General features: G+C 36.2%; 1 protein-coding gene across 6 annotated transcripts in view; it reads left to right on the top strand.

Annotated features, from left to right (window-relative positions):
- Positions 1-27,819, top strand: part of ZNF236 (zinc finger protein 236) — a 79,590-nt gene that overhangs the window by 36,503 nt on the left and 15,268 nt on the right. For 4 of the 6 annotated variants that reach the window (XM_042048766.1, XM_042048771.1, XM_042048770.1 and 1 more), the window contains exons 12-28: positions 120-323; positions 2,076-2,220; positions 4,553-4,813; positions 5,067-5,317; positions 5,946-6,047; positions 10,999-11,150; positions 12,293-12,399; positions 12,494-12,645; positions 12,761-12,973; positions 13,487-13,766; positions 14,294-14,397; positions 18,102-18,467; positions 20,420-20,565; positions 21,780-22,023; positions 24,079-24,258; positions 24,787-24,939; positions 25,558-25,748. In XM_042048766.1, the coding sequence (XP_041904700.1) occupies positions 120-323; positions 2,076-2,220; positions 4,553-4,813; positions 5,067-5,317; positions 5,946-6,047; positions 10,999-11,150; positions 12,293-12,399; positions 12,494-12,645; positions 12,761-12,973; positions 13,487-13,766; positions 14,294-14,397; positions 18,102-18,467; positions 20,420-20,565; positions 21,780-22,023; positions 24,079-24,258; positions 24,787-24,939; positions 25,558-25,748 (3,251 nt within the window). The remainder of the gene's footprint in view (positions 1-119; positions 324-2,075; positions 2,221-4,552; positions 4,814-5,066; positions 5,318-5,945; positions 6,048-10,998; positions 11,151-12,292; positions 12,400-12,493; positions 12,646-12,760; positions 12,974-13,486; positions 13,767-14,293; positions 14,398-18,101; positions 18,468-20,419; positions 20,566-21,779; positions 22,024-24,078; positions 24,259-24,786; positions 24,940-25,557; positions 25,749-27,819) is intronic. The other 2 variants (XM_042048767.1, XM_042048768.1) reach the window with 2 other exon arrangements.

The following is a 27,819-nucleotide window of genomic DNA, read 5'->3' as shown; positions in this document are numbered from 1 at the left end:
ATAATAAACACCATGAGAGAGAAAAAAAAAGTACAGGAAAGAGAATCAGTATTCTAAAGCTACATTTCTAGGTTGATGGAAATAAAATTTTAAACTAATTTTTTTTTAATATTTTGCAGGTGTTAGGCCTTTTGCTTGTCCTCACTGTGACAAGAAGTTTAGAACATCGGGCCATCGGAAAACTCACATCACTTCACATTTTAAACATACGGAACTAAGAAAGCTGCGACATCAACGTAAACCCGCAAAAGTTCGAGTAGGAAAGTCAAGTGGTCCAGTACCAGACATTCCTTTGCAAGAGCCCATACTCATAACTGATTTAGGTAAAGATCAAGTAAATCCATACTCTCTTGAAATTTGGATTTCAATGGAATATAAAGGTCACATTTTAGTCTAGCAAAAGCATTCAGAGCTCACTCATCTTCAAAGATGCGCTTTGAAATAAGTCGTCAAAAACAAACTTCAGCAAAGTGCCATATTTTATAGTTTGCTTGCACTAGAATAAGAAGAGGATTTTTTATTTACAGTGAAATTGTGTAATCCTTACCAGTAAAAAAGTATGTGCATTTTTGTGTTAAGGAGTTTAAGTATTATTAGATTGTAGGTATAGAAGAGATGACAGTTCATGACCTAGATTCTTCTTAAGATGATCATGTTTATTCAGATTACAAATATTAAGGAGTCAGTGTGTTACATGATTTTAAGGTATTTGTTATAAATTGTGACCTCAGCTGAATTAGTGGTAATGATTAGTGGTCGTATTTCAGAAAGGCAGCTTGATTTTGGAACCTGCTTTGGAGAATTCATCCAATTATTTTATGTGTTATATAAATATTGTCACAAGGTTATATAAAATGACTTTTTGGAAGAAGTTTTACAGCCCAATCAAAACAGTATGTTGTCCAGTAGAGTTCAATGTAGTGGGTGAGGTGTTTACTCTTTGTTGTTTGATTGAACAGTCTGCTAACCCCTGACTTGTCTGTTGTACAGTCATCGTTATGGTGGAATCTTATATTGGTAATACCTTCAGCTTACATTGATAAAATTTTTATCACTTCTTAAAAATTTTTTTGCTTTCACTGCATCCAGGAGTTAATGAAAGCAAGAGTAGGGGTTATTTTGGTATCAGATAGAAGAAACTTAAATTTTTGGGGTACAAGCAAAATTTAGCTGACAGCTTCAGACAGATCACACAGTATTTCTTTCTTGAGTGAACCCCAGAAACAAGTATAATCCCATTTCTTGATTTTAAACAAAAACTCCACTTCAATACAATAAAGATCTGCACAGTTGAAGTCCGATTGTTGGGAAAAGATGAATATTAACCAGAAATACTATAGAAGTTGTTTCCTATGGATGCTGATAACACATGAACTCTGCTGATATTAGAATGTTCAGTGTAAAAATAATCTCTACTGTTTCTCAGGAGGGTGTAATGTTTTTTCAACCCCCTCACAATATTTTCACATTTTTATTCATTCCCCCCCAGAAAAATAATCTTAGTTCTTTTAGAGGTGTCAAGAACCTAATAATGTTACTCTGTAATAGTGTTGATCTTTGAGTGGCACTTCTGTTGATATATATTTTGCTTTCTAAAGTAGTCTTAATTTTTCTAAAAGCCTGTGAAAAAAAGTCTGCAAATTGTTCTCTACCTGTTTCAATACTTTTCACAAAAGGCATATTAAATATTTGTCAAGTTGTAGACCTGATATACATTGATTAAATATCATTTGCTAAATTTGAGTTTGGAAGAAGATGATGTTATTGGATCAGCAATGAATTCATTACTGCCAGCTTTTTCTAAAGTTAATGCTTATTTTGGACAAGGATGCTACTATAATGAGGTGGACCTGTGGATAAAAGAAGAACTTAGCACTAAAATAGCATGTACAGTATAATATCTATAATGCTAAATAGATGTATGCATAATTTTAAATATGTGCTAAAAACATTTTCTTTATATTTTTGGATGCTACAAGTTTAGTCCTGCTTTCTCTTCAAATAGGAGCTCTTCCGACTACTGCAACTTTACCAATCAATTTCTCCTTTTTGTGTGTGTGTGTTTATATATGCAGGTCTTTTCCAGCCAATCCCAAGGAATAGCCAGGTCTTCCAAAACTATTTTAACAGTAATTTTGTGAATAATCCAGAGAGACCATACAAGTGTTATTATTGCCATCGAGCCTATAAAAAATCCTGTCATCTTAAGCAACACATCAGGTAAAATAAACACAATAAAGGAAGAAAATGTATGTAATAACAGATCCATGGAAAAGCATGCAATTTATATAGTATTCACTGAAAAGATTTTTTTTTACCATGTCTTAAACAGTGAACCATTGATAATTGTTTTTTTTTTCCCCTGGTTGAGTTGGAGGAGGCTTTGGAATAACTCATGCCTATGTGCAGTTCTAGCAGTACAAGTGGTTGTATTCAACGTGCAGTTTAATTTACTTACGCTTGGATTCTTTTTTCCTAAACTGTGTATAGAAAAAAACAAGCACTATTTGTGAATTCTTATGGTAATTTTGTAATTGCATACTCCAAATTGCCTGCTTTGTATGTAACTCCTATTTTTTGAGAAGGAAATTTGCATTTTGTTCTGTATAGAAAACCTCTAAAAGAATTTGAGCTTACATTGTAATCGACTAAATATTGTTTGGGATCATTATGTTGCTTGAAGCTGAGTTCAAGTTCCGTGTAGTCAGTGGTTGTTACAGCCACAAAGTCATGGAGTCATAGAAAAATTTAGATTTTAGGAGAACCAGTGGAGATAACTAATTCAATCTTGTTTTGAAAAGAAGAGTAGCTTCAAAGTTAGATGAGTTTTACAGTTTTGCAGTCTTACAGGCAGTGAGATTTAACATTTAATCAGGTTATGAAACAGTGCTCTCTGACTTAGAAACTGTAAATAATTAGAAGAGGAAATATGAAAAAAAACCACCAAAGATGGTGCCTGGAATCTAAGGGAAGAGTCCGTACAAGCAGGTGGCAGTCTGCTTGTTTCTGCAATGTAAGCTCTGTACTGCTTTCTTACTTTCTCTAGCCCAGATCATGGTGAGCTCCTCATACTCTCTTTACAAATAAAGTTCTGTATTTTTAAGTTCTCAGACTGCCTTGAAACAATTTCCGGGTTTTATATGCTGTCTTAACAGGAGGAAGGGAAGCTTTACAGTATCACATCTTTTCTTTTGTAATATCCTACCTAGATTTCTCACTGTCTTCTGTAGATACATTCCAGATGGATTGATTTAAATGAAAATAATTTTGAATTATACTGAAAATGGAAAAATATGATGTGGGTACCAATCACCTGCAACTTTCAGCAATCTCTGATCTTTCAACAGAGTACTGAGTGAAGCATGGCTTTGTTACGGTTTCGTGGAGGAATGAGAAACTTTTTACATGTTTGCTCTTTGTAAATTGGCATTGCTATAACTAAATTGCTATGCTTGGTAGTTTTGTGGACAGTGTGTTCTCATGGAGTAGTGCTGGTCATTGCTTGCAAAGCTTGTTTCCCTCTCTGAAAAAGAGGGAAATTTGTAGTAGGGCATTTTCAATAGAGCAGGGACTGTGAATAGTGTGTCAAATTATCCCCCATGCACACCAAGGAAGGTCAGGATACCCTACTGCTGATTTTTACCAGTGTATTGGTAGCAAAATAGTAATCTTAATAGCTCTCATATATTATGTTATGGCATCTGATGTGGTGGTCATAGACTTCCAAGGTTACTGTAATCATAAGCTGTCCCTAATTTTACCTGAGTTTATTAAAGCTTGCTTTTTTATCTTCCATTTCCTAGCATTCCCATTGCCTTCCTTGTAGCTCTCTCCTGGGATGCTGCAGTCGTAACCCTTAAAATTCTTACTGCATTCCACTCCATCTCCTAACTTTTCCTCCCATCTGTTTTGTATCTCAGTGTAGTCCTAAAGGGAAACTCCTCTAGCACCTCTGGAAGGAAGGATATAGCTAGTGCTATGTACTTCGATAATATAAGTGAGAGGCTTTCCCCTCTTGAATATTTTTTTCACATGGCATTATGAGAGGCAGGTTGTATTGTGCCTTGTTCAGGAGGTGTTCAGGATGGACACAGTTCTTTTCCCAAGAGTTTTGTTTGCTGCTAAGTGTAGCGGTTGTATGTATAAGGAGAACAGGATCTTTTTCTCCAAACTTTTGTGGACAGTTTTTTAGCTGAATTGAGGAAAATATATGTGAGTGATAATGTACTAGTCTGAAGAACTACTATACTATATTCCATCTGGAATGGAAAAATTAAACCCAAGTATTGTAATGGAAACAAAGTATGATCAGAAAAGGAGATCGGACTGTAGAACATAATTAAAACTACTCAGATAGTATTGTTTTTAGCGCTGCCAGGTTGTTTGTAACTTTATTAAATTTAATTTCTGGAATTTCTTAATTGAGACCTCTTTCATCCATACAGCTATCACCTTAGTTTGGTTTATTTTGTTCATTTTAAAATTAAGTCCTTTAATAATGTTGTAAGTCAAACTGTTAAATCTATTTTAACTCTCGCTTTCTCTTACAAAGGTCGCATACTGGTGAAAAGCCATTTAAGTGCTCTCAGTGTGGAAGAGGTTTTGTGTCAGCTGGAGTTCTGAAAGCACATATTAGAACACACACTGGATTGAAAGCTTTCAAGTGTGTTGTGTGCAACGGGGCCTTCACTACTGGTGGTAGCCTCAGGCGACATATGGGGATCCATAATGACCTTCGACCGTATATGTGTCCCTACTGTCAAAAAACATTCAAAACATCACTCAACTGTAAAAAACACATGAAGACTCATAGGTATGTTTGCAATTTTTATATGAATCTTTCAATGTAGTTCAGCAGCCATTCCTTAAAGATACTTAGAAAGGCAGCTTTGCTCTGTAAAAAGTGTATATATTTGAATAAGGGTTTTTATTTATGGGTAGCAAACCGTTAGGTACCTTTGCAGGTACCCAATAGTAAATTGTGGTGTATAGTAAAAATAAAAAATTGTTCACATAAGTAGGATATATGTCTAACTAAAACCATACTTTCTCACCTTTCTTGGTAGATATGAACTTGCACAGCAACTTCAGCAGAATCAGCAGTCTTCTTCAATAGATGATTCTACAGTAGATCAGCAGAGCATTCATGTTTCTACACCAATCCAAGTGAAGATTAAAAGTGATGAGCTACAGGAGTCAGAAACTGTTGCGACGGATCAGCAGGCTATTTTAACGTTAGACCAGCAGCCAGTAGTAGGCACAGAAGAAACAGCACTAGAGCAAGAATTGGCTGATCAGCCTTTAGAGCAAGATGAGGGTGAGTATTTGAAATGTGATAAGGTTTGTAATGAGGTAAGTTTACATGTTCTCAAATAATTGTTTCTTGACAGGAACTAGAAAAATACATGGAGTAAAGGCTACTTACTATATACTTACAGTATACAGTACAGTTTCATTCATTGGTTTACTGTTAAAATATAAGAAGATTAGGATTTGCACCATTCAGCTGTAGCAATCAAAACTACAAAACAAATATACAGAAAAATAATACATCCACAAAACCTTACCATGTCAGTTCTCTTATTATTAAAAAGCATTGCTGTATAGTCTACTTAGAAAGTAATACCTCTGTTTTGAGGTGAATGAATGTTCCATGTACTTACTCTGTTTGTAATAGTGGAACAAAGTATTTTGGTTTTGCTTGTTTGCTCTTTTTCATGGTGCAATGAGTTATCAAGTACAACAGGAGAATATAAATAAAATGCACTATAAACAAAGATTTAAATACTTGTTCAGCTAATAATTGTTTAGTTTTAATGCAAAAATTCAGATGACTGCCAAATATGGGGATTTTGAAACAACTGATACATGCAGTTAATTGCATCTTTTTTTCTTGATATTTTCCCCTTTCCCCTTTTCCTTTCTCCTTCCTTTCCCCATTACAGATAGATTTGTGGCATCCCAGCATGCTTTACAGGAAAACATCACTCAGTTTGAACAACAAACTATAACACAGCAGCCATTTGATCAACAGAGCTTATCACAAGGTTAGTAATAAATAAAGGAGGTAAAAAGTAATTTTTATAAATCTGTCTTTACGGCATAGCTATGATAAAACATTTCTAAAGTGAGCATCTGTAGTCAAAGTAATTGCAATGCAGAGAACTTGCAAAAAAATCATCATTTTGAAGCTGTACTTGGTAGATTATTATGAATACTTAAATTTTTTATTTGTTTTTATGAGCTGATGTTTAGTTGTTACAGTATGGGTTTTATAGTCAAGCATTTCATATTCTTTCCTTGATTATGTTTGAAATTGCTGTGGCAGTAAGTAGTTTGCAGAAGTTTCCCCCTCAGTATACATTTTCCTTGATTATGTTTGAAATTGCTGTGGCAGTAAGTAGTTTGCAGAAGTTTCCCCCTCAGTATACATTCTCATAACCTGAGATGTTCAGAAACACATTCTTAAGATTTGAGTGAGTAGCTACTGGGATTCATTTTGGAAAAGGACAGTGAAAAATATAGTCACATAAAAATCATACTTTCACCTATCCACAGCAGTTTCCTTTTATATTTTATAGAGCAATGAAACTAGCAAATTAGGAGATTGTAGGCACTTGGCAAGTATTTTTTTCCTATAAAATACAGGGAAATATGTGCAGGCGTGTGTAGCCTGCAAACAGTGAAGAAATGACTGTCTTTCTTTGCTTTTCACAGCTGGATTTCTTGAATTGTTCCATAATATGAAGCTACTAATTTCGTTTTCAGTTTTGTGGCCGGGGGGCTGTTGCTGAGGTGGGGAATGTTCAAGGGGTTTTCATTTGTTTTGGTTTGGAAGCATACATCCCTGGCTGATTCCTTGATCTCCTTGTTTCTGACTCTAGGAAATAGCTCTATGTAGCTGGTAACCAGTAACTGGTATTCTGTCTGCACAAACTTCTCTGTTCTTAGTTTCATTCCCTTTTAATTGTATAGTATCATTTGTAAAAACTTAATTGACTGTGGTATCACACTGTGAAGAAATAGTATAATTTGCCAATTTTAATTCTCTAGGTTGTGCTGCTTTGCATGTAAAGAAAAGAAAATTAAAGTCTCCACCTTTATTAAGCAAGACTAATCCTGATCCTCTTACGATATTATTATTTTCACTGGTTGACTTTTACAGTTTTTCAAGTGAATGAGAAGACACTACAGGAAAAAAAAAGCAGCCTTTTGTTCTACATTACTCTGAAGAGTGGTGGTGGTTTTTGTTTTGTTTTCTTTTTTTTAATGGCTCCTTGGAATTTGAAAATTCAATAAGTAACTCTTGTCTTGTTACCTTGTTTAAACTTCAGTTTCTATGTGTGTGTATCTTCTGTACTGTATGAATATTGATTGATTTCTCGGGGAGGGGAAAGACTCTTCTAGAACTCACAAAACAATTCTTTCATCATCAGAAATCTAGACTGATCGTCAATACGTTGTAAAATTGGTTCAGAGAAGCAGAAAATTTGTGGTGTGGGCTCTTTAAAGTCTCATTTGTATAAGATGTCTCCTATTCTACTTGGAATCTCATCCACAGATTCCCAACTCTTTGAAGTTTCCTTGAAGATCCTGGAGCCCTTCAAATTTTTTGAATTTCAGGTAGGTAAGCATTTGCGCGGATGCATGCGTTAAATTGGTCGACCCTCTCCCTATGTCTGCATCTGTGCTTCATGCTCCTGATTTCTTTTTCCTATCAGCTAGGCAGAACATTCAAACTTAAAACACGATGTCTTTTTTATTCTTGATATTTATAGGCTGTATTCTTGCTAAAATATTTTGCTTCAGTGTTTATTAATAAAATAACATAGGAGTTCTACAAAAATCTTTGATAGGTTTTTTGATTTTTCTTTTTCCTCTTTTAAGGGAAAAACCCCAACTTTGCATTTTAGTCAGATGAGTCTAATCTCTAGGTCTGCACAGACCTGCCAGAATTTTGTTTCTTCTTTCAGGTTTGTTCATAATACTTCTGTTGAATTTCTTGTTTGTTCAGATAGATGTTCTTCCTCGTACGTTCAGACTTGTAAAGAAGTGCAGATCCTATGAGGGTGCTACAGTATCATAATCTATGATTCATTTGAGCTAGACTTGAAGGCTTGGGAAAAGGACTTACGTTCTTCGTAGTTTGTGTTCAGGCATCTTCATTTGAAGACTTTGTAGTGATGTCAGAACAAACAAATGTGTCTTTTATCTGAAATTGTCTTTGGTTTATTGAACATCTGTCACCAAATGTGTTTTCATATGAATTACATCACCTTTACTTCCTTTAAAGTCTCCCTGTAAGCGTGGTTGAATGATAATTCAAGTAGTGGTGACAGGCAAAGATCTTGAAAAACTGGAAGTCCAAGTGCTGTTAATTCTGTAGCCTATACAAATATACACTTGCCACCAGAATGCTGTTTTGCTTTCCTAAGAAGCTGATCTGCAATCTCAGGACTTTGAATTCTGATCTTTCAGTAACTGTTTACACATATTTGCAGCCAGTACTGTTCAGCTGGTTGCCAAAGTTGCCGAAGAAGCAAACCTGCAGAACATGTAATTGCTGGTCAGTGATTCCTGCTGAGATGCACATGTGCATGTCAATGTTTATAATGTTAGAATTTGAATGATCTGTCAGTAAAGACTTGAATTTTTTTCTAGATTAAATATTGTATTTGCCAGAAACTATCACGTTGTTTTCTTGTTCTCACATGCAAGACACATCTTTCTGCTAGTGAAATGATTTCCAGAGTATTCTGGTTTTCAGTATGTTTTGTTAATATAGAAGATAATAGGTCGGATGATGTCCTAAAGCCAAAAAAACCCCAAGCAACACAAATGATTACTTGTACTGAAAAACATGATATCCAATTCCAAGTTTAGAGAACTTTGTACTGAGAGACTCCCATTACTATACAGAGCTTAAGATGTTCTCTTGTTCTTTGAAGATTGATTAAAAGCTTCGAAGGGAAGCAACATACGGTGATGAAAATGAGCAGAAAATAAAGGTTGTGAAATTTCTCAGACAAAATGTCTGGGTTCTGGTGTTTGGTGGTATGGGGTTGTTTCTTAGTGCTGTTCTGTAGGAATAGTATGGTGGTAGCAAATGCCTTTAGAATGCTCAAAACTGTCAGATATTTTTTAAATTTTGAGGGGAAATTGACCCTTATGCTAGGTATTGATTAAAATGGGGATGCCTCATGTATATTCTTGTTACAACTTTGGTTTGTATTTATTCCAGAACTACTTTCAGAAGTAGCATTTCTTTCTTCAGTTTGTCTCAAATACCTCTACATTCATAACTTCTCTTCCTGAGCATTTTGTTGCATGATTTTGGGAAATTTTTCAGGATGTTAATAATTTGTTTAAGCATTGTGAAATGAAACAGGTCATGGTATAGTGACTAGTTTTTTCATTTTTAGCTAGTAAAATTTACCTACTGATTAAAAAAGAAGTTTCAGGTTTTTTGGACAGTGTATTTAATAGTTATGTCCTTTTTTTTTTTTTTTTTTTATGTAGAGCATGGAAGTGACATCACTTTGCTTCAGTTTCTTGAGTCTTGTTTTTTCGTATTCTCATCTGGCGTAGTAGAAACTCCATTTTCCTATTAAGATACTTCTAAAATTTATTTGGAAAGTCGAAATTAGCAGCCCTCTTATCACTGCAGAGCTTTTCATTGCGTTCTTCGGGCTACTTTTTTGTCATTTCACAAAGGGTAATTGAGGTGCAAGGTTCAGCTTTTAGGATCTCTTTTTCTTGTACTCTTGTGGTAGTTCTAGGAGAGAAAATAATACAAGTTTCAGTATTAGGTTTGGTCACTAGTTATGACCTGATTAATAATACCTTCAAGATTTGTTTACATGTGTGAGTTTTCATTCTATGGTGGAAGCAATAGCATGCAAGTAGGGGGTTTTTTTTCTCTACTGATTACAATATTCTTCTGCTGTGGAAAGTGTCTTTTGGGAAAATTTCTGCTTAAACTCAACACATCCAGGTTTTTGTTTTACTGTTACTCGAAACATTCTTTAAGCATTGCTTTTTGGCCTTTGATGCTGTGATCATCTGATGTGGCTTTGTTTCTACCCTGTTTTCATAATCTTCACCCTTTTTGTCCACTAAAGGCAAACTGCACAGAAGTACTAAAATTTTTGCCCATACTTTAATTACTGGTACCTTGGTTTCATTTTTTTCCACATGACATTGTGGGTTATTTTTTAATACTAGAAGTATTAAGACTTAAAGGGTTGATAGCATTAAAGAACACTGCAATCTGAGCTATATTTCCCTGGCTCTGAATCATTGGTGCTATCATTTCATTCATTTGTTTAGAAAAGGAGATGATTAAGATCTGCTGTTTCAGGAGAACAAAACCAAATAAAAATTTCAGGGTTTTATACTGGAAATGTGAATAAAAATGTGTTTACTTTTTACTTCGCAGTTTGCCTTTGAGAGGCTCTACTTTACTATTATCGAAAGAGTGGGAATATGTGGAGGAGATCCAAAGTAGGAGACTATGGGGTTACTTTATCAGAAACTGGAGTTCTCCTATTGGGTCATCTCCTCCACTCACCCGCCATCCTCCCCACTGAGCTTTGCATCCTTGTGATCAGCTTCCAGTGTAGTTAAGGGAGCGTGGTACCAACATGGATAAAGGGAGATGGGTCAACCTGTTTGACACATGCATGCTTACATACAAGAAATTCAAAATTTCAATGGCTCTAAGGTAATTGTGGCACCCTGAAGAAACTTCAAACAGTGTTTTTCTGTGGAGGAGATTTTCCAATAGAATTCCAGCTAATGGTAAGTAACCCTATTACGCCTATTACGTAGATGCCAGAAACATACATGTGTTTTGACGCTCAACAGTGAAGAGTACAACTATTACTATGTGGTAATGATACTTACTCTCTTTTGAAGGTAGTCTACAGAAAAGTGTGGTGTTAGTCAAAGTCCAATATAGTGTATTTTGCAGGTTTATGACTGTTTGATTTCTGGCAGGTTTTACAGTGAATGACAGCTACAATCAACAGACTCAATTTTCAGCTGTACAACAGCTGCAGGATTCAAGCACACTTGAATCTCAGGCTCTTTCAACGAGTTATCATCCACCAGCCCTTCTTCAGGTTCCAAATACAGACACTATTAATGTAGTAAGTATTGCTCAAAGGCAGGATTCATTGTTCCATGTTCAGTCATGACTTTCTTGCACCGTTTCATTGGTGATGAGATAAAATGAGAATCAGAAAAGTTTCAGGATTTCTTCCCTAGATGGCTTATGCTTTACAACTGGAAAATAGAAAGGTGAGGGGAGGATAAGTGACTTGACTAGTTTCTAAAAAGGAATTGTATGTCTTGATGCTCTAGAAAATACTAAATACTGCAAAAATTTAATTAAAAAAAATACTGCAGTGTTGGATTGTGAGTTTAAAACTAAGGAGAGAATGTAATGTTATGAAATAATTTTGCATTATTGCATTATATTCTCTCCTAATTATTAAATGTCTATAGGCATATATGATCAAGCAATAAAAAAAAGCATTACGATCTTTAGTGATCATTCATGGAGCTTGCATATTGCAGTGTATGATGTTCTTACGTGGTTCTCATGTAGTTAAATATGTAAAAGGATTCAATTGCTAAAAATACAGTCTAAATGTAGCTTTTTATGATGGTAGAAGTACCTAGCATGAAGATAATCTGTTGTACTGTATTTACCATTATGATCTTTATGAGTTACTGTCCCTTCAAGCTTGTTTGCAAAGTGCAATTGTTGCAGAGAACTGATGAGGGTTTTAGGATCTGGAAGAGTTTGAGTCATTTCAGCCTACAGCCTTTGGAATTTCCCTTGGCTTCAAATTTTGAAACATACTCTTCTTCTCAGGGATTAGTCTGTTGTGGCTTTTACTTACAGGAATGTTCAGAAAGTAGTGAAGTCTGTCAGCAACACTGTGTTTTGCTGCTTACTCAGTGTTTAAAATGGCTGCCCCAAATTTAAATTTAACTCCTCAAACACTAGAAAATCTAGATGACTTACATACATTTTTGTGGAGATTCAGAGAAGTGTAAGTGCACTATGTTGTCTATTCCAGTTCAGTAGCTGAACATTTTGATGCTTTTCTTCTCACTATGAAAGAGGTATTATACTGCACTCTTGATTTCCTGACAAAATGTATGAAAGCATAAATTTAATTACTGGTGTTGACTGTAAATGCTGTAAATTTTTTTCTTGCCTATTTGTGTGGCTGTATTTAAATGTTGTGTTTTGAAATTTACTTGAGGCTTTGATTTTTAGGCCACTCGCTTGATACAAGATCAGTCACCCCAGGAAGAGCTTGAATTGCACACCCAACGGCCTCATTTTCTTGAGGAAAATGAAGATCAAAGTAGGCGCTCATATAGGTATGTTACGCTTTTAGTTTTTGTAACAGAATTTCCTGGATCTTTTATGGATAATAATTACATGAAACTAATTTTAAAAATTTTCTTCTAATAGGTGTGAATATTGCAACAAGGGTTTTAAGAAATCCAGCCATTTGAAGCAACATGTACGATCACATACTGGTGAGAAACCTTATAAATGCCAACTCTGTGGCCGTGGTTTTGTTTCCTCGGGAGTTCTTAAGTCGCATGAGAAGACTCATACAGGTAACAGAGTATACCAGCTCTTTATGAGCTTAACCCATGTTTGGGTTTTGTAAATGTCCTATGTGAGTAAACTTAAACAAATAGCATGCTACTTATTTGTTTCTGTTGCTTTAAGGAGTTAAAGCATTCAGCTGTAGCATTTGCAATACCTCCTTCACAACTAATGGCAGCCTTACCAGGCACATGGCAACTCACATGAGCATGAAGCCTTACAAGTGCCCATTCTGTGATGAAAGCTTTCGAACAACTGTTCACTGCAAAAAACATATGAAAAAACATCAGGCAGTCTCCTCAGCTGTAGCAGCAGCTACAGATACAGGAGGGGGAGGTAAATTATTTCATTTTTACTTTACAGTCCTTACTACATAAGAAATACAGATGTTTTGATGGATTACATGAATGCTATAACAGTAATGGTACAAAATAGCCTTCCAGCGTGGATAATGTCTGATGTTCAGAGCTACTGAAATTGCTCTGTTACCTAAATTGTTTAAAGAAATTAGTTTCCCAGGATCTGTCCAGTGCATTAAAGGTATTGTATGTGACATAGCTACTTTAGTATGTCACTAAAGTAGAAGACTTTTTTGTCCTATATTACTTAACCTGTGTTAGTTATTGTAAAAATAAGAATCATAAATCCAGCTTTTTTAAAATGAACTACAGACATGACTAGTTAGACCTTTGAATGAGATTAAAGTCCAACCACATAATGTAGTGGCCATGTGTTTAATAATAAAGCCTTCTGTTTTTTGTAATTTCAGCTGGCAGATTAAACTAAACAGGCATATGATTTTTGGTTTGGTTTGATTTTTTGTTTGGTGTTTTTTTTTTTACTTAATAGTTGCATGTGTTGAAGATGATGATGAAAGATCTGAAAGAACTTCCAGAAAATCTCGTCCTGGTGTCATAACTTTTACAGAAGAAGAAACAGCGGAACTGGCAAAGATTAGGCCTCAAGAAAGTGCTACTGTTTCAGAGAAAGTTCTTGTCCAGTCGGCTGCAGAGAAAGACAGAATTAGTGAGATCAAAGATAAGCAAGCAGAACTGGAAGCAGAGCCTAAATATGCCAACTGTTGCAGTTACTGTCCCAAAAGCTTTAAAAAACCCAGTGATTTAGTCAGGTGAGGAATTGAAAAGTTTCATGTGTTTTTAATTTGCTGAGTAATTATAGCAATAATAATTAATAATATATATAATTATAAATAATATTATTAATAAATAATTATTATTTTTGTTCACCAGAAACTTTAGCAATAACAGGTTCATATAACTCTCTATGCCTAAGTTGAAATTTGACTAATATTTACATAAATTTTTCTTTTTCACAGTGGTTTAAAAATGTGTCAGAATGTTACATATTCTGAAAATGACTAATCCAGCCTTTTCATATTTATTTTCCTGCAATATTAAAATTATTTCTATGAAGTTTTAGAATAAATTATTTTTCTTGCATATTTGCAGAGTTGCCTATAAAAACATGTAAAGATCTGTTGAAAAAATGCAAATACTTAAATCATCTTGTTCTGCTTAGTGTAATGCTAGTATAAGTATTTAATTAATTCCAAAACTAGTAAGATAGAAAATAAATATTTGTACAAACTGACATAAAAGTAGAAATTCATGTATACATGTATCCTGGAATTTTTAGGCACGTTCGTATCCATACTGGAGAGAAGCCGTATAAGTGTGATGAATGTGGAAAGAGTTTCACTGTAAAATCCACTCTGGATTGTCATGTTAAAACACACACAGGTCGGTAAGGTTTTGCATGTCTTTGTTTAGAAGCTGGTTGCTTTCTTGACCAGCTGTTCAAGTACAGATTTTGCAAGGAATGCTATGTTTCACTGTGATCTATTATTTGGAATTGTGGATGGCAGTGCTGGGGGAAATTTGGTACTTGTGACATCATCAAATGAATCACATTAGAACATTCTGAGTAAAACCATGTTATTACAGCCTTCTGTATTATCAGGCTTCTAAAGCATAGTCTTAGCTCATGCAAAAACTGTGTATGTAAGTATCCAGAATATGTTCATGTCAAATCTTCTGTAGCATTTCAGTGATAAATGATTTTCCTGAGTAAGAAGGTAGAATTGGGGCAATCTTACAAAATTAAGTTCGAGAAAAAAAACAAACTATAAACATTAATGTTTGTGATGCTAAGTAAACTGGAAAATAAGTGTACAAAAATCTTGAGCATTCAGCTGTTTGAATCTTGCAAGTTGAATGTAAACCTAATATCTGTAATATTTAGATTTTTACAGTAGTTCTTCTGTATTACTGAGAGAGGTCTGTTTTTAATAGTACTGTTTTTCAACCCCAATTTTGTGCTAATTAAAGAAACCCTTCTAAGTCTTTCGTACTTGTTTTCTTCTTACCATTGAACTTCTGTAATAAACCCAGTTCTGAACTAATTAATTTCTTAAACTGTCTACAGTTTCATTAAGTTTCATTATTGTGTCTTTTCAAAAATACAAAAAACAAGATAGAAGACTTTTAATGCTGTAATGCATAACTATTTTGTTCATGGAAGCTCTCTCTTCATTTTATTGTATTTGTACTTTCTAATGTTGCTTTGTGTTTCTAATGTACTTAGAAATAGTACTCATGTTACATGAAATTGTTGTGTAGATCAGTATCTTGTCTCAGACAGTAGCAGATAAGTAGTTAGCAGTAAGGAGAATGGAAGTAACAAAGCAGGGATTTGGTCATGTACCTCCAGATTTAAGCAGTTTACAAATTGTGGGACTCTGAATAAGAGATTGCATCTCTTTGCTAGCTAGCTTTAATAGAATATTTTACATTAGTTTTATCCAGTTGTTTTCTGAACCCAGAAAAATTGGGTAAAAAGGAATGGCCTTCAGTTGAGTCAGTAGTAGTAAGTTCCTGGAATCAAGTGTGATTTTCAGTTTGCTGTCTTGATAATTTTGTTCCTAGGCCCACTAGATTTTGTTTGAGAAATAATGAGAAATTGTTTCCCTTTCTTAATTTTTAAGCTCTTTATGGTTGTACAGACTTTTTAATAATATATAATGGAGCTTTGTAAATTATTAACATCCTTAAACTGATTTTCCCAACCTTCTATTCATTCTCTCTTTCACATTACATATAGTACAATTTTAACTATTTGAGTCCTCGCTCAGGTGCTTAAGAACTCTTCTCCTGGCTTCCAGCCTTGTGCAAATTGTCTGTATAAACCTTTTGTCTTCAGTCTTAAAACTGTTTTTATTTAGTTCATGAAAAGACTCTGTCCTTTCATCCTGTGACAGAATTTTTATTAACGTCTTTTCATATAAAAGCAGTGTAAAATTCAAAAAACCCAGGTACAGTCTTTTCAGTGGAAATCTATCTTCTTCAAAGAGCACTCACAGATTTGTGAGGTATAATTTTCACTGCAAAAACCGCATCACCTTTTCCCTATTGTAATTCATTTTATCTTGTGGAGGTTTTCTTCCATGTTCTTTTATACTTGGGCCAGCTTGTGCTGGATGAAGTTTAACTAATGTGCAGTTTCCTGCATTTGAGCCTGGATTCTTTTCTGGAATGCTGTCATAATCTGTAGGCAATACCTACACCAATAGTTCATTGGTTTTATATTGAGACGTACATAATTTATTTTTTAAAAAAATAAAGAAAATTTTTGCAGTATTAATGTCTGGAACTACCCTAAAAATAGTTCAGTTTGAAAAGCTACTCTGTTCCTCAGCTTTTGAAAGTTGCCTGGATAGGAGCCTACCTGATACCATCTGTAATCATCATTGATCCAAAGAATTAGTTTGGGGCTTTACTGGAAGTACTGGCTGATTGGAAGTTTTTCTTTGAGGTCTTTGGTTCTTTGTCTGAACACTTAGCTTCTGTATCCCGATGTAGCATAAAGTGGGATAATTGAAGTCACACACTATTGCATTTCTTTCTTCATTGCTTTTCCAGTTTCCTGATTATGTAACAGTTCTTCTTAACATGTTAGTTGTGTAGCCAGTAGCATGGCATAAAACACATTTAATTTTTGCTGTATTTGGAAGCAGTGCCAATTTAGTGTTTGCCGTTCCTCGACGATTTTTCATCTGAATTTGTGATTGTCTTTCCTCCAAGTTTCCCTTGTGCACACTGAGTAAAAACTACTAAACAACTGAAAACATAGTTCAACCATCTTTCTATTCAGATTCCTAGTATTTACACAAATGGCCCAAGAGTCAGGTCATAATCTCATTCCATATTTAAATAACAGGGCTTCAAATGTTTAGTTTGTTCCATCCTGCTTATTTTCTTTTGTTTTCCTCTCTCTCTTGTTTTTCTACCCCCTTTTCTCCCAATGGGCGGGGATTTTTTATTTAGTGGGAAAGACTGCTAGCTGGCTTCTTTTATGGCACTCTCAATGTGGTAGATGACTTTGCTGCAGCCCAGATTCCCACTGTCTTACTAGTTCATGTTATTGGGTTCTTTCTTCTCCATTATTGTCAGAGGTTTACTTAGTTTTGTTGAACAAGAAGTGACAACAGTGTGCCAGGGTTTTGTAATTTGAAGTAGGTTGAATTGTAATTCAGGACTTTGATGAGAGATTCTTCTGTGTAAATGGAAACTAGAACCCAATAGCAGGAATCATAGGCATATACTGTTCTTGTGATTTCTTTACCAAATGCATTGATTTCTTTCCCTTGTTTAGCTAGGAAGCAATATTGTGCTTAAAGGCCTGGGAATTTCAGGAGTTATGGTGGGTTTTCAGCTGCAGTGGCATGTTTTCTGCCAGATATTTTCATTATGCTTTTTGTGAATTGTACAGCTGTGCATATGGTTAAAGAAATAAACTCTGTAGTTTGCTGTTACATGTAGTAGATTAAAAATTCCATTTGAGACCATGGATATTTTTCAGATGTTATGCACTCTGAAAGGAGAGACTAAAAGGACTGTGTATGTATAGACCAGATTTCTGTACTTCTGGATTACTCTGAGGGGTTGATACTTTGTTTTAGAATGTTATCTCACTTAATTTTAATAATTTCCTACTTGTAATCCGTTAATACTGGTTAATTGAGGCAGCATTGAAACAGAGGAATAAAGCTGCTGGAATTAAAAAAGGAAATGAGTGGCTAAGTAAGTAGGAGCCAAATGCTGAAGAGGTTGATATAAAACCTTTAATTCTTCAGTTTATGAGCTGTGTAGTTGAAACAACTGGATTAGTCAGGAAGATGAGATGAGGAGGAGGACAGAGGCATGAAGGTGACCAAATAATGCTTTAAAAGCATATTGAGTTTTAGTAAAAGAAAAAAGTTAATATGCACTTCATTGAGAACTTTAATTCATTTGAAAAGCAGCCAAGTGATAAAATCCAATTATTTCAAATTTATTCTGTTCAAATTAGTTTAGAATCTGTTATGGGTTTTGTTAAACGGATGATTTAGTCCTGTCAGTCTTTAGAGGTTTAATCACTTATCTTTCTGGTTTTGAAACTCTTCTAGGCCAGAAGCTCTTCTGTTGTCACGTGTGCAGTAATTCTTTTTCTACAAAAGGCAGTCTAAAAGTCCACATGCGCCTGCATACAGGAGCAAAGCCCTTCAAATGCCCACACTGTGATTTGCGGTTTCGTACTTCGGGGCGCAGAAAAACCCACATACAGTGTCATTATAAACCAGATACAAAGAAAATTAGGAAGCCTGTTGCCCGGACTTCAACTGAGGGACTACAACCAGTCAATCTCCTTAATTCATCCTCAACAGACCCTAATGTTTTCATCATGAATAACTCTGTTTTGACGAGTCAGTTTGATCAAAATTTACTTCAACAAGGACTTGTGGGCCAGGCTATCCTGCCTGCTTCAGTGTCAGGTAAAGATGGATGGCGTGGCGGTAGTGGTGGTGGTGGTGTGGAGATCGAGTTCTGAAATTTGCTTTCTCTAAGAGTTCAGAAAGTTTTACCAAACGCTTCTTGCCAAACAGGTAAGAGTTGTACTGAATTTATGGTTTGATGCACAGTGGTGACATGAATAGAAATTTACTTATTTAAGAATGCAGTTCACCAAAAAAGTCTCTTCAGTTCTGCTGTGGTGTTGTACTGCAGAGAGGAGGAAAATGCAGATAACAAATAGCTGGAGTACTTGTATTCTTTGTGGTAATACTTTCTGGGTTTTTTTAAAAAAGAAAAGAAGCAAAACAGTTGACTTTGTTTGTCTACAGTGGTTATTTATGTGAATAATGAAGCGTGTCTTTTAAGTGCATATCCTCTGCTGTACATGTGGAGTTACTTGTCCAAAATAAAAAGAAACACCCCCCCCGACACCAAAAGAAAAACAGCTAAAAGACCTGCAACCTCAAAACAAAACACAAAAACTCTAGCAATACAAAAAACCAGTAGTGTAGGCAAGTATGTTAGATAATTAAGTGCTGAGGATATAAGTCTCACCCCTTGGCAGTGACTACAGCTGCGTTAGCACAATAAATGTTCCACAGGCCATTCCTTGAGACCAGCTCTCAGAGAATACCCAACATGCTTCGTGTTGCAAGAAAGTTACCTTTTGAGAATGATCCTTGCTAATTTCTAATTTTTTTTCAGGTATTTTTTGTATAAGTGCTCACTGACCCAATGTTTGTGTAAGTGCTCAGGTAAACTTGGGACAGGGATGATTTTAAGAGCAGAATAGTGTTCAGGTCTCTGGCAATGTGCCTTGGTATTATTAAATGTGCCACTTAAATTGTGAGTCTTGAGCTGTCTGTCATTTCTGAAAGTGAGACTTATATTTCTGTGCTGCTTTGGCATTTTTTTCAGTACATGTCTATGATCTTGCAGGTATGCCCACAAATTCAGAGTATTGTATCAGTCTCATTTTTAACTGTAGCCATTCTAGCTTATCTCATTTGACCTAAGCTGTTGTCCAAAACGAGCAAATTGTTGGTGTTCAGAAGATACTGATCTTATTTGACAGGCACAGTTAGTGATAAACTTGTGATGAAAAATCGATTGATGTTTGCTTGGATTTTTGAACATAATAAGGAGGAGTGGTTTTAGTATGTTCAGATGTCCTAGAAAGAGGCCTTCTTAAACTGAGACTACTAATGTGGGTTTTGCCCAGGGCAGGTAATTTTTGGGTGCATTGTGAACCAGATTTATTGTGCTAAAATCTTCGGAAGAGGGAAGGGTAGGTGTTTTTGAAGTATCAACCAAAGGAAACTGGTTGATCACACGCAAGGTGTTTGGAGAAGAAGGTACATCAAACACAAAATGACTTTTTCCTTATATTCTCTCAAGACCTTTTGTAGAGATGGTCTATTCTCCACTATGGAAATTAGAACCTTTTCAAGTTTTAAAGACTTTCAGATTGCAGTTGCTAATGTACCTTTATTTTCATCCATATAAGTATGGAGGATGAACTCTGGCACTTTGATACCGAACCATGTCTGTGCTGTGCAAAATGTGGCAGTAACTTTCATGTGTATGTTCAGAGTCAGAATGTAAATATCCTGTGTGTGTGCTGCTTTGTTTAGGTGCAGCACACTTTCCAAGGAAATCTAAACCAAATTTTTCCAGATTTCTTAATGCTACTCTGGAAGGATTCTTGTTTTGTAAGCTGCTAGCTAGTGCCTAAATAGCAATCCTTAAATCACATGGGATTTATGAAGATTTAAAACAGGCAGTCGTCTACTTCAAATTATTTTTCTTGTCATAAATAAATGTGTGTGTACATAGCTTTTGTATTGATTTAATTTATAAAAATAAGCACACTGAAAGAGGTAGTCAGTAATGGTAAATAAAAACATTACAATATAACTGTTTTCTTTGGTAGCTGGAGGTGACTTAACTGTGTCCTTGACAGATGGTAGCTTGGCCACTCTTGAAGGAATACAGTTACAACTGGCTGCTAATCTGGTTGGACAAAATGTTCAGATTTCTGGAATAGATGCCACTGGTATTAACAACATAACGTTACAGGTAAGTTGCTCACTGTTTTTAGTAACTGCTTTTAATTCTATAAAGTCAGTTTGGAGGCTGAAGAAAGTTTAAGGAGCTTGAATAATTCTGGAAGAGTTCCTTGAGTGAGCAATAACATATTGTATCAGTTGTACAATGTTAGAAGACTTAAAAAATAGCTGCACAGTGGGATATTTTGCTTGTTTGGTTTCTTTCATTTTCATTTTTCTCAGTTTGTTTTACCTCTCTGGGATTTCAACATACTGCTTTAAAATATGCATTTTTTTCTTTTAATTGCATTTTGTCTTTACATTTCAAAAGTACTTTAGGTTCCCACTCAAAAGGTTTTCACCCCCCCCCCCCAAAACAAACCCAAATTATTGCACAGAATGTGCTTTTCTAAACATAAGACACTGTTACTTTGCAAGCTTTTAATAGTTGGATTCACAATTTAAATTCCCACTAATCTTGTAAAAGGAATGACAGGAAGAGGTGAGATGATTGCATTTAGAAGTATTTGAGATGTGTGAAACCATGATTTTCTTGAAATTGGTTGTGTTTGATCAGTTGCACAGAATTTCTGATGTTGGAGGAGACCTCTGGAGGTCACCAGGTACAACCCCAAGGTCAGGGACGGGACATCTGCAGAGTTGCATTGAGTTGCTCATAGTCCCTCTGCTCAAGGAGTTTTAAGCATAAAAGGAAGGAAAATTTTGTTTTTCTCAACTGCTAAACACCTCTGAAGTGTAAAATGTCTTATCTTTTAAGTATAGAGAACAGCTATTGGCTTGTGAAGTGAGACCTTAATGACCCCTAGAAGCTGAAAAAATAATTAATTTTTGGTATCAGTCTTCTCTCTGCTCCATGCTATTTCACTTTCAAAAGCATGGAGACAGTGATAGGCATTACGTGCACTAATAAGACAGTACAGAAGACCAGCCATGTGTTTACCTGGGGCCAGGCATGCTGATATGTAACTGATCATGATTTCCCAAACGTTTTGCTGAGGGAAGGGAGGGAAGGTGAATCTGAAGAGACTGGTTACATAGTCACTTTAGAGACTGGCTATATAGAGACACATACAAATTAAATTAAAATTTTAAATGGTTAATTATGTATGTTCAGTACCATATATTCTCTATATGCAATAAATATGTATTCTGAACTTATGTTAAGAACATGCATTTAACCCATTTTATTAACTTCAGATTGATTGCAGAAAACTTGTTTTTCAGATCGATCCAAGTATCCTACAGCAGACATTACAGCAGAGTAATTTACTTACTCAGCAGCTGACTGGAGATCCCACCATGGCTCCACAGAATCCCTCCCTCCAGGCAACAGAAAATGCAGTGCCAGCTAATGTGGTTATTCAGCCCATATCAGGCTTGTCTTTGCAGCCCACAGTAACATCATCTGCTAGCATGGCAATAGGATCCCTGTCTGAGCAGGAGTCTGTGCTGACAACCAGCGCTAATGGTAAGCACTGTCAGTAGTTTTATTGTGCTTTCAATTTCTTAATTTTACTTAGGGTATTACCCACAGTGAGAAAATGTTACCCCTCTGCCTCCCCCTGCTCTCACCAAACACCTCATTGTAATAAAATAAACTTGCAGTTCTTGCTTGAGCATTGTCATAGGTTGGCAAGCTAAGTCTAGGAAGTGATGTTCTTCTACAGCTTTCTGTATGACCTGACAGAACCTATCAGTGGCCAGTTTGAATATGGACAATTCTTTAAGCCACTTAAAATTGTGACCACCTCTGTGGTCCACACTTAAGAATAGACAAACTCCCCCCCCCCCCAGCTCTCTCTCGTTTCCGGCGCTGGCACAGGTGGCTGCGGGGCCCGTGTGGGGGCCAGCGGGCCCAGCCCAGGCCCTGCTCAGGCCAGGCCAGGCCAGGCCACGGCCATCCTGGAGCCGATGGGCCCTGTTCCACCCACGGAACCCCCCGGGCAGCGGGATCGGCTCGGCTTCCCCCCCCCACTGCAGCCAAGATCTCAGGGAAATCGGCACCACTGTCCAGCAGAGGTCATGTGACCAACAGTGGTAAGACACATTCCAGCTGCAAAGCCCGGGTGAGATTAACCCTTTTAGTGCTGTGAAGAGCTGAAAACCTGAGGGAAGAGAGAGAGGAGATGCTTAAAGCTGAAAGTCTGTTGTGAAGCTATGGTGGTGATGGACTATGATATATCAGAGTATCCCGTTGTAATTCCATGAAGATATGGGGGGTGGAGTGTTCAACTCGTAAGCAAAAGCACCTGCGCTGAGATAGGCAGATGCTGACGCAGCTGTAATTTCATGAGAAGTTTGGACAGGGAGAGATGGACCAGATGAGGACTTTGGCTCCAAATGGGAAAGGAGAAAACCTCAGTTCCTAGAGATGCTCCCAGAGATAGTCCTAAAGATGAAGCTGAAGAAGACCCTTTGCTCCCAGGGAAGGAGAAGGGCCTCTATTCTTAGAGATGAAATGCTCCCAGAGATGGGTAAAGAGAACTTTTGTTTCTGAACAGCTCAACCTTAAAATTGTACCCCAAAAAACTTCAAGAGTGGACCCTCGAAAGCAACTGTGGGAAAAGCTGCAAGTTGGGGGAAGGGACTCACATGTGAGCAGAGAGACCTCTTCCTAAATGGACTGAACAATATTTGGAAGTGGGCGGCTGTCTCGTTGTGATAATGTGTTCATAGCACAAGCAAGAAGAGACTTCTCTTTCTAAATGGACTGAACAAGGTTATTATGGAAGTGATAAACAGACTGAACATCTTAAGGGTTGCCTTTTACATTGTCAGTGGGAGAAGGGAGGAAGGTGGGGGGAGGAGGAGAGTTCTGAAGGTGGTATAATTTTTTTTTTCCTCTTTTAGGTCTATTAATAAACTTCTTTATATTCATTCTAGTTTGGTGCCTGCTTTGCGTTTCTCCTAATTCTTACCTCACAGAAGATAAACAGTAATGAGTATTTTGGACCAAAGCACTACAAGCATCTTCAGCAAATTTTACAGCTTTGTGTTACACTATCTTAATACAAATTTTTTCAGAAGGTGAATTAGAGAGTAGGTTTAGATTAGCTATTAGGATGAGATTCTTCTGAAGGTGAAGGTGGTGAGGCACTGGGACAGGTTGCCCATAGAAGCTGTGGATGCCTCATCCCTGGAAGTGCTCAAGACCAGGTTGAATGGGGCTTTGAGCAGCTTGATATAGTGGAAGTTGTCACTGCCCATGACAGGGGAGTTGGAACTATGTGATCTTTAGGGTCCCTTGTAACCCAGGCCATTCTATGATTCTATATAGTGGAAACACTTAACAACTTCCATAGTCTTGAGCAAAATATATGAGTTCTGAAAATTTTAACTGCAGAGGAATAAATTGGATGTGAAAAAAGTTTGTATTTTAGACTGCAAGTTCTAGCATCTCCCCTTGGCTGCACTGATTGTAGTAGTTCAGAAAATAATGTATAACTTGCTTTAAAAAGTTAATGTCAAAAATTCCACCAAAGGATATTAATGGAATTTTTTTTGTTCGACCACTTACATTTAGGTGCACAAGACATTACTCAAGTCATGACTTCACAGGGTATGGTGTCATCTACAAATGGACAACATGAGATAATGCTAACCATAAATAATTCCAGTTTGAGTCAAGTTCTAGCTCATGCTTCGGGTTCTGCTACTGCGACGTCATCAGGAAGTCCTCAAGAAATCACTCTTACAATATCTGGTTTGTGTTTTTAAAAATCTTTAATGATACCAGATCTGTATTTCATGACGTACCTGTGCAGTAGCATACAAGGATTTTCACAGTCCACAGTTTTCCCATGGTGTACTTTTTGTATATTTATGAACTTTAAAAGACACTCCTCAAATCCACATTTGAAAACCAAACACATTTGCTTTGAGAACATGTTAGATTGGTTCACTGTTTTATTTATAGCCTCAGTTAACAGCTGGATGTTTATAGATTGATCAAGTTGGTGCTTTGAATCTAGATAAGTGAGATCCATATTTGTCTAAATATTACTAATCTCATGTATTTCTGTACATGTTTGTATCTGGATTTGCATAATCACATCTGTATTAAAAACTTGTCAAACCTCTGCATAAAAATCTGTATGTGTAGAAATTAATTCTGTGTTTTGGTTGTATTTTCTGCTTTTGTTATTTTATGATCTATTGTTTATAGTTGTAAGAACGGTAGCAGAATAATGTTGAGACTATTCCAGTTACAATAGGACTTACTTCTATTCAGGCCAAGATCTTATTCAGCATAATTCTGGAAGCACTGATCTGAATACTGGCTTAAGGCTGACAGCACCAACCATCAGTAGTCAGACTACAGATGCTACATTAACTATAAGCAACGACCAGCTTCTTTCTCAGGGCCCTTCACTAAATGCTCCAGGTATGCATACAATGATATTTCTAATTGAAAATAATATTTTATTTTAAAAATAAATACTAGAATGAAATGGTATAATCTTGCACATCATGATTCAGGAACTTTAAGTATTTTGTGTTTTCTCACAAGCTTTAAATTGTTATGTCAGTTTAAATGAACTTTATTCCACACAGTAAGAAAAATGAAAATAAGAAGACATATCTTAAATTAGTACTTTTTAGTCATTTACGGGAGTACTGAAGAACTATATGTGTAAACTTGAGGATGACAAAATCTGGTGCCTTTGCTGCAGAAGTGATAAAATATCAAATTTGCTCTAGTACTGATTTGAGATTTTAAGTATGTATATGAATTTCTACCTATATATGTTTGTATACGCACATGACCACCTGTGCATGCAATACTGTGTTCATGAAGCTATATTTAAATGCCATTTTTCTAATTTTATCATTTGACTGACAATTTTAGATGCTTGATTAGCTGTTTAACCAATTTTGTTGATTCCAAAATATAAAGTCCTAGCAATGAGAAACAGAAATTACTAAGTTCACTTAAAATAAGTTTGCAGTTTAGAGTTTATGTATGTAACAGATAATTTTTACCATTTTGCATATATTCTAGAACTTAACACAACAGGTGGAACAAACCTTCCTCCAGCAACACCTATATCTCAGTCTGCAGTTTCTGCACAGAATTTGGTAATGTCTTCATCAGGAGTTGGAGGGGATGGTAGTGTCACTTTGACTCTTGCTGACACTCAGGGAATGTTGTCAGGTGGTCTTGATGCAGTTACACTTAATATCACTTCACAGGTAAGATGCTTTTCTGAACTGACAGATAAATTGATCTTTCTGTCTTACAGGGCAGGAATTGGAGATTTTGCTTAGAAAATAATTTTGTCCTGTAAATACACAGTATTTGAAAATTTAGTTAATTTTCCTTGTCTCTGCCAACCATGTGTGTACGGCATGTAGAAACATTAATTATTTAAACAGAAGGGCAGATAAATTTTGCAGGGTTTTTTTAAAATTAACAGATAGGTTCTACTGTTTCAAACAGTGTTTGAGAGGAGTTTTTAGTGTTGAACTATGTATTTCATCATCACTATTCAGTAGTACAACTTACTACTCCGAAATATATTATTTCATGGGGTAATTTTTTTTTCCTACTTGTCAACTTGAGAGTTGAAGAGGAGTTGCAACAGTTGTTTTGACAGCAAGTAACAGGAGAGAATTTAATTGACTATGTTTAATAACAGGTGGCATGATAAGAAATTGTATAAAATTGGTGCTTTATGGACTATCATCTCCCCAGTAACCTTACTATTAGTTTCATTTATATCGTAATTTAAGAATTTTGTGGTGTTGTGTCGTGAAGAGCCAAAGACATATTGGCAAATAGAATCTACAGAGTGGGCGATAAAAAAATAATATTAAAACACTACAAAGTGAAAATTTAGGATTGTGTGGCTGACATTTCAATGTAGATTTTACATCTGAAAACTTGGGCTGTTTCTTCTATTTTCTTGGCTTAACTAGGCTTAGATGGATTTTTATTTACTTTTTGACCTGAGTTAAAGTGTGTAAATATATATAAATTAAATACTATTTATCTTGCTTGTGGTGTGATTAAAACTGGTGAAGCAAAGTTATATGCTTCCCTCTGCAGTTTTGCTTTGGGGAACGGAAGAAATGATTTCTTAAATAATTCTTATGATATGTTTGTGATTTCTGGTATCACAGAGTAACAAAGCAGAACATGGTTTCATTTCAGACTTCGTAATAATTTAAGTGATTACATTTGGCAGTGTTGCTGTTTATTAATAAGATCCTGTGCCTTCTGTTAAGACAAGCATAAATAAAATCTAAACATTGTATAATAATAGTAATAATAGCTATACAAACACAGGAACTCATGGTGAATAGACAGGTGGTATGTAAATAAACTGTGTTTCCGGGGGAAATTGAAAAGTCATTAAAAGTAGTGTAGAAATAGAAGTAGTAAGATATTAGTAATCATATATCCTAAGTAGTGATTTTGTATCATGATTTCATGGGGTTTGGAAGTATGTTTAATTAAGATACTTAAATAAAAGAAGATACTGTTGGAAGGCCATGCAGGAGAGCAGAATACAGGGGTTAAAAAAAGGCAAGGGAAGGCTGAAATATTCAGCATTTCACGCAAGGCTGGTAAAAATTAATCAGAACTGAATCTAATCTTACAAACTTCCAGCTGTTGTTACCCTTAAATTGTTGGATTTAAATTTAAAGGATGTCATGGGTTAGCTAGCATAGTCTCAGAAGTGATGTTCTCGCAAAGGAGTGCTTACAGCTTCCCCCATGATCTGACAGAACCTATCAGCTGGCCAGTGTGAATATGGACAATTCTCTAAGCCACTTAAAGTTGTGACCGCCTCTGTGATCCACATTTAAGAATACACAAACCCCCCCCAGCTCTCTCTCGTTTCCGGCGCTGGCACAGGTGGCTGCGGGCCCCGTGTGAGGGCCAGCGGGCCCGGCCAGGCCCTGCTTGGGCCAGGCCGGGCTGAGCCACGGCCATCCTGGAGCCATGGACCTGTTCCAGCCGTGGAACCCCCCCACTGCCTTGCCGTGGGCAGCCGGAGCGGCTCGGCTCTCCCCCCTCTCCACTGCGATAAGAAAAATTCAACATTCCAGCTGCAAAGCTGCAAGGCCGAGGTGAGATTAACCCTTTTATTGCTGTGAAGAGCTGAAAACCTGAGGGAAGAGAGAGAGGAGATGCTTAAAGCTGAAAGTCTGTTGTGAAGCTATGATATATCAGAGTATCCCGTTGTAATTTCATGAAGATATGGGGGGTGGAGTGTTCAACTCGTAAGCAAAAGCACCTGCGCTGAGATAGGCAGAT

This window comes from Corvus kubaryi, unplaced genomic scaffold (genome assembly GCF_017639235.1).
Source record: "Corvus kubaryi isolate FWS band 111438036 unplaced genomic scaffold, C.kubaryi_AGA036_p1.0 68, whole genome shotgun sequence".
NCBI lineage: Eukaryota > Metazoa > Chordata > Aves > Passeriformes > Corvidae > Corvus > Corvus kubaryi.
Note: the sequence above shows the minus strand (reverse complement) of the source record. Positions and strands in the feature narration are given on the sequence as shown.